We start from the raw sequence: 12,247 nt of genomic DNA on the forward strand, positions 1-12,247 counted from the left end.
CAAAGAAAATAGGGGCAGTTTGCAAATAGTGTCCTCCTTGAATATCTGAGTGTCTAAGATTGTTTAAAACTAAGAAAAGAGAACTTAGTCAAGAATCAGAGGAAGTCCTACATTTTTCCCAGGTTCATTTATTTTCCTTCTGTTCAGTGGAACTTGTGAAGCCAGGCTGGCAGGTTCCACTTTGCAGGGACTCAGCTCTGCTGGCATCAAAGGATAACATGTCTAACTGGCAGTGCAGACCAAGCTGCTCCCAACCCCTTTCCACTGTAACCCATATTCCTCTACTGCTGTAGCCTATTGTTCTATCATTCTTCAGCCGTGATAGGGACCAGTCTGGGTTCCCAGTGGAAATGGACAGACTTAATCTGGTCAAACATAATCGGAAATTTGATATTTATATCAGATGCCTCAGGATTCTTTTGTGAGAGCAGCTCCCCTGGGGGTCAGTGACAGTGAAGCTTGAACAATACGAGTTAGGCTTCTGGGTGCCCCTCACTGCTGGGTGAGGCACAACTAGGAAAAGGTGGTACTTCCTCCTTTAGGGATGTGTGAGGTTGGCCTGGGGATGGAGAATGGATAGGAAGCTTTGGTAAGGGAGAGTGGGCCTGTCTTTTGGGCAGCAGTTATTTCTGTTCTGCATCTTGGCTTATAGTTCCCTTCTCTTCTCTTAGCAGGTGAACCAGGATATGAGCCGGCAGCTGCTCCGAGATGGGTATCACCTGGACGAGATTCCAGATGACGAGGACTTGGACCTCATTCCCCCTAAGCCTATTGCTTCTTCAGCGTGCTCCTGTTGCTGGTGTTTTCTTGGCGAGTCTTCCTCTTGTACTCTCCAGTAGACATAACCCTCCAAGATAGGCCCTGTTCTCCATGAGGCCTACAGAGCTCTGTTGGCCCTTCATAGCTCACCAAGTAGAATGGGAACTGCTGTCAGCTTAGAAACACTGGAGGCACTGATTCTCTGGGAATGTCAGTGACCTGCAGGTAGCCCCTACCTGGTGCTTCTCTAGGCCATGGGGTGATGAGTGGAATTCTGTAGCTTTCCTCTGACGTTGGAGCAAAGTTTGGAGAAGCCACTTTAATAAGGGCAGAAACGGGAATTCTGGTTCTTATGGTGGGTGACCAAGGTGACTAAGAAAAACACTTGCAGACATCTTAAGTAGTATTTGTCAAGGTGCTCTAGGGGAGAGAAAAAGCAAGCTTTTGTGCCCAGGCTGTGCTGGGTACTGTTGTATGAGGCAGAAAACAGCACTTTATGGCTTGTAGCTGGGAATCTTTGAAAAAGAATTTAACTGGGACCAGTTCAAGAAATTCCATATGCTCTCCTCCTCTTCCCAGTTCTAAGATAGGTTACAAGTTTGACCTTCAAAAGAGCATAATGCAGGTCCCTTTGTCTTTCAGGTTGCACCTCTCTAGCTATGGCAGGGAACATAGCTGGTTGCTTAATGACGCAACAGGATCATGGCTTCCAGAATCCCTGGACATGGATCCCCAACTGATCCAACTGTCTGGGTGAATTTAGTGACTCTGGTCAGCCCTTCCCTAGTTAGAGAAAAATTGCTACATCATATACATATTTATTTATTTGTGTTTCTTTGGTCTTGTTTAGTTTATCCACCCAGCCTTTGAGCTAAAGGTTGGGTTGAAGGTACCTGAGCTGGCCCCAGAAACCTGCCGTTTTTGTGATTACCAGCAGAGGGAGCTTCAGGGAGCGGTCTGGTGCCTTCCTATTCATTTAGCTTTTTAAACTTTTGAGAAGTAGCAATGGGTGAGTGTAGGTGTATTTGGTGCAGCTGTGTGGGTTTTGGCTTAGGCTGAGACTCACAGGATGGGGAGGATGGACCTAAGCCAGCTGCCAGGCCCCTGCCTAAGATGAATCTGCCAGTGCAGAAGGCACCCCTCACTCCAGCATGGGCCATTCTATTGCCAGATTCTTCTGATCACAGCATGGGCCTTAGTGGATACTCAGGATTGGGCTTTACAGCAAACCTCTGGGTGCAACACAGCCTCCTGGCCCCCAGCCTGAACACAGCAGAATCAGGCATAATTTCCTCTATGTTACCCCCAACCAGATAGCATCTGTTATATGAGGCCTCTTTCTAGAATTTAGTTTTTCAGTAGTCCTGGTTTTTTTGTTGTTGGTTTTTTGGGGGCAGGGGTCTCACCCAAGACCATGATTAGGTTTGAATGGGAATAGACAGGGTTCCCAGCCCAAGGGGCATGGTACTCAGGATTGGCCTCACATGGGAAAATGTCATGTCTTACTTCACTCAATGTCCTGTGGCCACTACAGGCATATGAGGGATGGTACAGACTCTGCTGTACCACGAGAGGTGATTGGAAGACTGAGAAAGTCATAAAAAGATAAGGCCTTATTTGTTATTTGTCAGAAGACAGTCCTCATGAGGGTATCCTGTTAGCGCTTGATGGGCATCTATCTTTGTATTTTTTTCAAACTGTGGAAGGTTGAGAGGAGTATATAGTATCTAGGATCTGTGGCTGACTTATTCTACTAGCTAGAATCACCAGAGGGAGATGGGACAGAAACCAGGGGTCTGGGGAACAGGGGAGGAAGATGGTTATTCTGTTGTGGAATGGGACTTGCAACTCTACCCAGCTGCCCAATGTTTTGAGCACTTTGTGCAAATGCATGCAGGGAACAAGAAGAACATCTTCATTCTGAACCTCTTCCCCATCCACAGAGACTGTCTAGGCCTTTCTGATTTCTGCAGAGGTGAAGCACACATGTGGAAAGGATTAGACGTAGGACTGTAAAGAAAGACAGTGGTGGTGGGGGATGCAGCGGGGGCCAGAAGGTGGCTGTGAAAGCCATGTTGTGCAGCCACATTTCTATGGGAGAATTGATTAGGACAGAGTAGCCCGGGCATTTGGCAGCTGCTGGGGTGCAGGTGGCAGGACCCCAAAACCAAGGCCCTCTGTGTGGTCACTGTTATAATCAACACTGGCTGCAACTGTCCCTGTAGAGGATGTTGATTCTGTTTGGGAGGGTACCTTGCAGAAAAAGCTGCAGGGACCTGGAGCAAGGAACAGTGTAACAGTGCAACAGGACAGAAATGGTCAGTCATTTGGGGCCAGAGGCCATAGACCAAAATACCACCACTAAAGGCATCAAAGGTGCCCAGAGCCAAACTGCCTTAATTCAGTGTGCTGGGTTTTCTGCAGGTGACAGTCCCCTGGGAGAGAGGGGTATATACAGGCTTACCTCACAGATAGAGTAGCACCATATGGTGTTTACACAGTAATCTACAGAACTTTTGGCTTGCACTTCTAAGCTCTGTACATTTATAAGAATAAATGCAATCATGCTAGTGGAACTGTCTGTGCTGCAATAGGATTTTTAAGAAAGGTCTGGATATCCTGAAATGAAGAAATGCCTTAACAGCCCAACTGTGGCAATTCCTCCTGGAAACTTGTTCCTCTTTCTGCTGTTCTGGATGGGCATTCAATTCTCTTTCATCATTTTTGATTCTGTTCTGGACAGGCACCATTTTTGAGTTTGTTTCATTTTCAGTATGCTTGCAGATCATCTCTCTTTTTAGAATAGGTTCCCTTTAGCAGACCATTTCTTTCCAGCTCCTTTTTTTTTTTTTTTTTAAGCTAACGAAAACTTGGAGGCCAAAAAATCCAGAACATTTTTTAAGGTTGTTTCCTAAACTCCATTTTACATGGGGTCTAGTGTGGGCAGAAGCCCAGAAGGATTCTTTAGTATGAGTCTAAACCCTTACCCCATAGGAAGAAGCCAATGGCCTGAACCTCTGCTTACTGTGGGGTGAAAAGATGTAAGACTATAGGTCAGAAACCTCAGCAGCAACACAGCCAGCCTCTTGCAGAGGTGTGCTCCAGCCTTGGAGGTGGGCATAGGTAGAGTAGATGCCCTCTGAGGTACTTCCTGCCAGTTTGGCAAAGGTGGCTGGGCTTCTCACAGCAAAAATTGAATCATTCTGTCCTAAGTCCCTGTAATCTATAATGACTGAATATATCCTAGAGAAGGAGTTGACAAACGTTTTCTGTGAAGGGCCATACAGTCTGGTGCAACTATTCAATTTTGCCCTTGTAGCTTGAAAGCAGCCAGACATAATGCAAATGAATGGGCATGGCCAGAACCGGCCTGCCAGCCCCTGCTCTTAGGGCCAACTGAAAAATAGAGAAGAATCTTGCACTGATGACTAGTGTATCCTTAAACCTACCTTCTCTCTGTAGGGCTGGAGGGCCCAAGGCTTGCCAGCAAGCTGTGCATCTGAGGCTGAAGCTGGCTTCCTCCTACTTCCCATAAAAAGGTTCTGGAGTCCAGCCTGCTCATCCCCAGCAAACTGTATGAAGTAGGAATAAAGCAAAAACCAGACAACACCCAGGGAGGGCTCTTTCAGCCCCCTTCAGGGACAGGAACGCCAAAGCCTGAGTACCCCACAGCTTCAACAAATGTTATCTTTAATTGCTTCGATACTGCAAGGGAGTGTAAGCAACATTAGTCCATAGGCCTACCTTTTCCCTTTCCTTCTTGCATCTGAGGAAGTGGGCAGCCCTGGGGCAAGAACCCTGTTCTTAGAATTACTTCGCCTCTTGCTATGATGGATACTGAGCTAATACTGTGTCAGGTTTCTCCAGATAGCCTAATGCTGTAGGCTGGAGCAGAGCTGCTGTTTCCTGAATTGAGGAGAGCCTGGCTCAGGTGTGGGAGGAGTGGTGAGAGAATATGAGGTGTCAGGTGTCACTACCTTCAAGCTCACTCCTCTACCCCAGCTCTTCCAGGGTATACCCAAAGAGTCCAGAGCAGGGAAGGGGGTTTGGCCTAGGCCTGAGGAGGTGAGGCTGGCCAGGATTTAGGGTGACTGAGGAGAGCTGGGGAGGCTGTGGCCTCTACAGCAGACAGCATGCACGGAACATCAGCAGGTCCTTAGGCACAGTAAGCTTCAGTGAGACATTCTCATTGGCCCCAATGAAGAGCACCCCGCCACGCTGCAGGGGGATTGTTGCCTGGGCTGTGGGCATGCTGGCTGTCACTGTCCCCTGTACCATCAGGAGGATGCTAGCGGAGTCCAGTGCTAAAATTTTGTACTCTGTAACAGAGCCAGGAACCTGGGCACAAAGAAACGATAGGACTTGCAGCTCAGTCTCTGTTCCAGTCAGCTCACAGGCCTAGGACAACCCCCAGGGCAGTGGGGGAGAGTTCTGCCCCCTTATCCCCTACTGCTCAGGCTCTCGTCAGCATGGAGGCCTATGTCTGGCCTGTGGTAGAGAGGAGTAGGCAGGCCCTTTGGCCACCCCCGCCCCCCAACCAAGTGAGCTGGACAGAAACAAAGCCCCAGGTATGTTCCACATTGTGACCGTCACCAGGGTTTTTCATGCTACACAAAAGACACTTCCCAAAGCCCCCACTCACCTCCATCTTCATAATGGTGAAGTCTGGCACAGGGGGGTCATAGATGAAGAGGTAGGGGTCTTCCTGACTCTGCGTCGGGAGAAAGAGCCTGTGCTTGCTGGGGGTATAGCTGAGCATTTCACATAGGGTTGGCACATCAATGAACTTGGGTGTCAGGCCAGCACGCACTGTGTTGTCTGAACACGCCATGCACTCCACACAGTCTGTGGACAGACAATTGGCATGTGCTAAGCTGATGAAATACACCTTGGAGTTTCACTCTCCAGACTTGGCCTCCTAACCTGAGCTCCATGAATCCATGCGGAGTTAGGCAAAAATGTTGTATGAATAGTATTCTCTGGGAGAATGGGGCTAAGATCTCAAATTCCAAAAACTGGTTACAGGTCACCCAGTCGTCAGGGGGAGTCACATTAATCCCTGGGGGAGCCCCACCCCTCCCTGACTCTAGACACACTTCTACAACAGGATCCTGTGCATGAGTGGATAAGCAGCCCGCAGTCAAAATGGGACATCCTTCTGTGGCAACATGCTTATTTTAATGTAAAAATCTCTGGGTTGATAGCACAGATATGCAAAGGCTGAGCAGAAAGGGAAAGAACAGCAGCCTTGATCCTATAGTCTGGGTTCAAACTGTGGTTGCCACACTTACTGACAGGGCTTAACATCAGAGTGTCATGACCTCACAGTGCTGGTGGGAAGATTTAAGGAGTGTCCAACACCAAATGGGCATTCTTCATTCCTACTGGCTGTTTCCCTGCTAAGCCCAGGAAACCTCAGAGGTAGAGCTGGATGGTCCTTAGAGAGGGTCGCCTCGTCCACCCTCTCTCTTTTGTCCAGATGGGGAAACAAGACCCAAGGAGGATGGTTGTGGGCTCACTGCTGAAATGTGGCTTACCTCCCTTCAGGTAGGCATGGGGCACGTTGGCCTCCAGAAACATGGCCTCCCCTGGCTTCAGGTTAAGCAGGTTCAGAAAGTAGATGGCAAAGCAGCCGATATCCCCTGGGTATTGCTGGTGGAGCTGCAGCAAGAGCTCCCCACAGATGTCCTCCATGTTGTTTCCAGCAGCCACTGAGGGTCACAGAGCACCCCAAGGCAACTTAGGGACAGTCAGAGGTGTGCACAGCCCCACCTTGGCCAGGGAGTGCTGGGGAAGAGTCCCTGCCCACAGGAATCCAGAAGCTGTGATAGACCTATCCTCCCAGCCATACCCCCAGGCCTTTGGGGTCCAGCCTTCCTTGATACTCCACCCCACACAGATGCCATCTTTTACCACATCTTGACTGTTCACATGCCACTAAAAGGGCAAGAGTTTGGTCCTTTCAGGACAGGATTTCTCAGCCTCAGCACTACTGGCATTTTGGGCCAGGTAATTCTTTGTTGTGGGAACTGTCCTATGTACTGCTGGATGTTTAGCAGCATCCCTGGCCTTCACCCACAAGATACCACTAGCAGCCCCCAACCCAGGTTTTGACAGTCAAGAATGTCCACAGGCAATTGCCAAATGCCCCCTGGTTGAGAACCACTGCTCTTAGAGCTCAAAATCTAGTTAGGGAGATAACCCAAAAGAGTTCCATGAAAGGTAACCACTGTGTCCATTAGCCCAGGACTTACCCTTTTTTAGCACCGAAAGTTAATGTGCCTCAGGAAATCTCTCAGCCCTAGGCAAACCAGGATGGTTGGTCACCACAGATAGCATGAGGCAGAATAAGCCAAGTGCCAAAATGTGTCCTGGAGACTGACCAGGGGAATATGAGCTCAGCCTGGGCTAGAGCAGCAAGGGCAGGCTTCTTGGAAGGGGGGCAGGGGCAGGGTAAGCTGGACTTCCTTGAGTGTGCAGAGAAGGGGGGATGGGATTTGTTAAGTTAAAAGAGGGTGTAAGCGCCACAATAAAGAAACCAGCTGGTCTGGGTTGGAGGGGGGCTCTGAGTCTACAGAGACTTACTGAATACTTATTCTGCTAAGCACTGGGACACACAAAGGTCAAAGAGGTCTCTGGCCTGGAGAAAATCCCCGTTCTAACAAGTGGGCACATGATGGCACACACTCATAAGTGCTAAGGGCTATCTATACTTAGATGTATGAACAGACTGTTATTGGAACTCGGGGGAGGAATAATCAGTTTTGCTGTGAGTGTAAGAAGTCCTAAAGGGAGAGGAATGCAGCAGACAAAACACCAAAGAATAACCCCACCAAAATAGGATATGCTTGGGTAAAATAAATAGCACCTTGTGGGTCAAAGATAGCAGGGGAAATGTGTAGAGGTAAAACCAGAAGAGAGCTCTGTGGCCACCTGTAGAAGGGGCTTGGGCTGCCAGGCTAAGGAGCTGAGACACCATTGCTTGTGTCACATAAGCTGAGAGTCCATTCTGCCTTGTGTTTCTTACTGCTTGTGTAGACTCCTCAATCCAAACATGACATGACCACACCCATCACAGGCATTTTCTGAACTCTCCTTAGGACAAGGTCGTTGGGCACAAAATAGGTATTTAAGGAAAGATCTAATGATTGAGAACTCTAAACATCAGGATTTGGGAGGAGAGGGAGGGTCCTCTTGTCCCCTTCCTACTCTCTAGCCTCCAAAAACAAGTCCACCCATGGGCAGCAGATACAGGGCTGTGGGAAATCTCAGAATGCCTAGGTGGAAGGCATCCTAAGAGTCTTCTAGGCCAGTCTGCCTCCAACCATCTACAGAAAACAACCAGTGAGGAAGCAGCTCTCAACCTAGGGCTCTGCTCCACAAAGACTGGAAGGAAATGCTGAGTCTCCAACAAGCCATCTAAGTTGGGCCCCTTTTAGTGTCCCACTTGGGCAAAGAGATTGAGACTCCTGTCCCCACAGCCTTGTGTCTGTGCCAGGGAACCCAAGCCGGGGCATTGCATGCACCCAGGCTTACAACCATGCCCACCTTGCTGAGAGATCCGCTTCACCAACAGGTTGAGCTGCTCCACCACCACCTTCTTCTCACTCTTCATCAGGTTGGAGAAACAGCTCTGCAGAGCAGAGGCCATAGCCTGGGAGTCACAGCTCATGCTCTGTTTTAGTTGTGTTGCTGCACTATCTCCAATCAGAAACTGGAACTCGGGCACCTCTGCAGGAAGGCCAGGCCCAGGGCCCATATCAGGAATGGTAAGATGGAACCCATGGAAGTGGGGAGTTAGAGGAGGCCTCCCCATCCCATCCCTAACCAAGGAGCCAGGCAACACTAAACCAACATTGCAGTGAAAACCAACTGCTCGGGGCTGGCCCGTGGTTCATTCAGGAGAGTATAACACCAAGGCCACGGGTTCGGATCCCATATAGGGATGGCCGGTTAGCTCACTGGCTGAGTGTGGTGCTGACAACAACAAGCCAAAGATTAAGATCCCCTTACCGGTCATCTTTTAAAAGAAAAAAAAAAAAAGAAAACCAACTGCTCACCACCAGCCCTCAGCAACCACACCTGTGCCTGGTATCACTGGCCTGGCCCACTGACTCCAAAAACTGCTTCATGAGGCCAACCAGCCCCTCAGTTCCTGTGAATTTCATCCTCTGTTCTCTGCTACTATTTCCACTCTGGCCTGGGTTCCCCACACATCCCAGTCCCAAAACTCATGCCCTCAGCATTCTGCCCAACCTTACTCTTCAGAAAGGTTACAATCTCTTGAACAGGCCGGAAGCCACACAAGCCCTGGAAAGGGGTGAGGGCAATGGCCATCTCTGGCTTATGGTTGGCATCAGGGTAATGCTGCGGAGCCTGAAGGTGCAGCTTCTCTGCCAGCTCCTGTGGGGTTGCCAGAGGAAGAGGAGGATGGTCAGGGCGCAGCCATCACCTAGCAGGAACAACAGTCCCACCTAGTCCCTGCTCTCTACCTTACCCAGTTGCCAGTGGCTTCAAACCTCTGGCCAGGAGCCTGGTCAAGGCATAATGTAGAGTTGGGGTCAGCCAACCCAGGGCAGGGGAATGGGCCAAATCTGGGGGAGAGCTGGAGCAGACTTAAGAAGTCTGGCCTATAAATCAGGAAACACAAATGCCAGGCCAAGCTCTGACACTAACAAGCTGTGTGACTTTGGGTAAATCCCTCCCTATTCTAGGCCTTACTTTGCCTATCTAGAAATGAAGAGTTTGTACAGGCAGTTGCTTTATCTGGGACTCAGGGGCTTGTGCAAGAAGACTCCAAGTGGGTGGAGCTCAGGCAGCAGCTAGGGTACCTGCTCTATCGTGGCAGTTGAACTCTCCCAGAGAGCCAGGTGTGAAAATGGCAATCTGAATAGACCTGGGCTAGGGGAGGAGAGACCAGTAACAAGACCCCAGTAATGAGTTTAGAGAAGCTCCCCTGCCAAAGACTGGTCGGCTGTCCCTTTAGACTTAGCTGCTGCATGTGTCAGCATCTGGCTTTGCAGAGCTAAATTGGGAATTGTCAGACCTGGATTTAGCTCTGGGCTAGAGTCTGGCACAGGCAGGATAAAAGCAGTAGTAAAAGTTGTGGGAGGGCCTAGACATAAGCCCTTCTCTACCCTAACCTCTGTCCCCACTCTGATCCAGTACCTTGTTAGGGTGTGCCTGGATGGACAGTGCTGTTTCAACAGAGAGCACTTTGAAGAGGAAGGGCAGTTTGCCATTAAAGGTGTCCTTGACCTTTGAGCCCAAGCAGTCCTGGTTCTCAGCAATCCACTGGCCTAGGGTTGTCTGAGAGATGCGGTTGTCAAGGATTTTGGCATCTCCCCGGGGGTGCGTCCCCATCCACAGCTGGAAAGACAGGAAACGTAGAAGGGAAGGGGTAAGATCCTGACACCACTAGTAGGCCTGCCCCGGTCCGTTTTGCTGTGCTCCCCTGGATAGGCTCCCCATGTCTGGGTACAAATGCTTATGCCATCACAGACATACAGGGTGTCAGCAGACCCCAGAACACCCAGGCCCCCATCCAGGCTCTGCCTCTAACCAGCTATAGTGCCTTGGGCTAGTTATTTCCCTTCCCTGGGTGTCAGAATCTTCGTCTGTCAGTTTCCTTATCAATCCAATGATATCTGCATTGTCCAGGTCACTGAAAAGCCATGACTCTCAAATGGCTCTGTGAAGGGTTAATATTCACTTATTCCAGTCTTGGAAGCAGAGGCTAAAGCCTTTCTATTCTTTGGCTTTTTCTCTAGTAAATAGGCAGGAGAAATAATATTCTAGATTAATAAAAATGAAAAAAAAAAGTCAAAGTAAAAAAATTAATTGTCAGCTAAGTGCTGAGAGTCGTTGGAGGAAGGAGGGTACTGGGAATGGCAGTCTATTGTGACAAAACTTCTTTTATTAGCCACCATCTGATCCATCAACCTACACTGATCTGAACAGCCAGGAGGGCCTCCTTCCTTTTTGCTGCCCCAGCTGTTGCCAGCTGACCCATAACTTGCCTCGGGCCCTTTGGTCTCACTTGAGGGTAAGGTGGGCTGAACTACAGATGGGGTCTCACCTCTGCATAGGGCTTGTCCTCTGAAATCTGGGCCAATGGGTCATTGCTGGCCAGCAGCTGCGCCACTTCGCTGTTGGAACCCATCTTCCCCCAGGCATACTGCTGCACCACACAGGAAAGTGGGAATACTAGGGACACAGACAGAGTGTCAGCTTCCTCTCCACTCCTCAGGCCAGAAACCAGGCAAGAGCTGGGAGTTCAGACTGGAGACAGTCAAAAGGTTTGTAGGTTGTTGGGTGATACCCCTGTCCCCTACAGGTCTCGATGTAAGATGGGCAGTAAGGATCTTGTGCTGACGTGGGGCAGAGAGCGGCGCTGAGGTGACAGGGAGGGAGCAAGAGATACCCATCCCAGGGCACTCGGTCTCGAAGTGACCCAAGCGCAGTCAGGGAGAACGGAGCCCCCTCCCCTCGAGGGTTGCAATCCCCATCGCAAGTGCCCCTCCTCTGCCCGCCGCCCACCCATCTTAACGCAGAGCCCCAGGGTGGTCTCGACCTGGCAGATCATGCCGGGATTAGTCGCCAGGACGCGACCCACCAGCACGCTGGCTGACCCATCGGCCAACAGCTCACCTCGCTGAGCGGCCATTCTTGCCGAACCGGACCTGGCTTCTCACACGTATGCCCTTCCCGGCAGCACCCGCGGCCCTCTGTGCCCAGAGCCTCACGGGAAATGTAGTTTCTCGAGCTCCGCGCGCAGACCCTCGGGGTACCTGGCCAGACACTCCGAACCCCTCTCCCAGCCTCTGCTCAGCTGGAGGACCCCCCCCCCCACCAGCCAGAGGCTGTCGGCCTGCAGTCTTGGGTCTCGGTATTCATTCATTCATTCCTTCATTCCTTCACCGGGCACATATGTATTGAAAACCTGCTAAGTACCGCGGAATTTTCTGAGGTTGGAGGACACATCAGAGAACAGGGAAACGGTTCCTCTGCCTTCGGAGAGCGTACATTTTGGTGAAGGGAAGACAAGTATAATAAGTAAACCAGAGCGCGTGCTCCCGAAAATCTTGGTGCGAAGTCCCCTTTCCAGCCGCTTGTAGACGCTCCACTGCAAGCGCCTGAGGTAGCCTGGAGAGGTTGAGCATCCCTAATCCCAAAATCTGAAATCCAAAATGCTCCAATATCCAGAATTTTTTGAACGCCGCCATGATGCCACAAGTGGAAAATTTCACACCGGACCTCTTTTGATGGGTCGCAGTCAAAACGGAGGTGCACAGCAGTTCATTCAGCATCCCCAAAGGAAAAAATATTCTCCCAGCCCCATTTAGCATCTTCTCCACGCACGCTTAGATTCCTCCACTCAAGCATGCCCACAAAGGGTAATAAAATGGCATATGTGAAGGCCGGACACACCTACAGCAGTTTCCCCATGATGACCCACTTGAGACCAAGACCTAAGTGCATTACTCGT

General features: G+C 50.2%; 2 protein-coding genes across 6 annotated transcripts in view; one reads left to right on the forward strand and one right to left on the reverse strand.

The window, feature by feature from the left end:
* The window catches only part of FAM219B (family with sequence similarity 219 member B), a 6,098-nt gene extending 2,686 nt beyond the window's left edge, over nucleotides 1-3,412 (forward strand). Inside the window, exon 5 of one of the 2 annotated variants that reach the window (XM_063091398.1) lies at nucleotides 672-3,412. In XM_063091398.1, coding sequence (XP_062947468.1) covers nucleotides 672-839 — 168 coding nt within the window. In that variant the 3' untranslated portion in view covers nucleotides 840-3,412. The remainder of the gene's footprint in view (nucleotides 1-671) is intronic. The other variant, XM_063091399.1, reaches the window with a different exon arrangement.
* The window catches only part of MPI (mannose phosphate isomerase), a 22,313-nt gene extending 10,834 nt beyond the window's left edge, over nucleotides 1-11,479 (reverse strand). For 2 of the 4 annotated variants that reach the window (XM_063091396.1, XM_063091397.1), the window contains exons 1-7: nucleotides 11,410-11,479; nucleotides 10,838-10,965; nucleotides 9,928-10,128; nucleotides 9,021-9,162; nucleotides 8,308-8,490; nucleotides 6,297-6,470; nucleotides 5,402-5,604 (exon numbers count right to left, since the gene is read on the reverse strand). In XM_063091396.1, the coding sequence (XP_062947466.1) occupies nucleotides 5,402-5,604; nucleotides 6,297-6,470; nucleotides 8,308-8,490; nucleotides 9,021-9,162; nucleotides 9,928-10,128; nucleotides 10,838-10,965; nucleotides 11,410-11,425 (1,047 nt within the window). In that variant the 5' untranslated portion in view covers nucleotides 11,426-11,479. Of the gene's footprint in view, nucleotides 1-3; nucleotides 1,180-4,432; nucleotides 5,098-5,401; nucleotides 5,605-6,296; nucleotides 6,471-8,307; nucleotides 8,491-9,020; nucleotides 9,163-9,927; nucleotides 10,129-10,837; nucleotides 10,966-11,409 lie in introns of those variants that run through there. The other 2 variants (XM_063091395.1, XM_063091394.1) reach the window with 2 other exon arrangements.
* Between the last annotated feature and the right edge of the window lie 768 nt (nucleotides 11,480-12,247).

Source organism: Cynocephalus volans, chromosome 3 (genome assembly GCF_027409185.1).
Source record: "Cynocephalus volans isolate mCynVol1 chromosome 3, mCynVol1.pri, whole genome shotgun sequence".
Taxonomy (NCBI): Eukaryota; Metazoa; Chordata; class Mammalia; order Dermoptera; family Cynocephalidae; genus Cynocephalus; species Cynocephalus volans.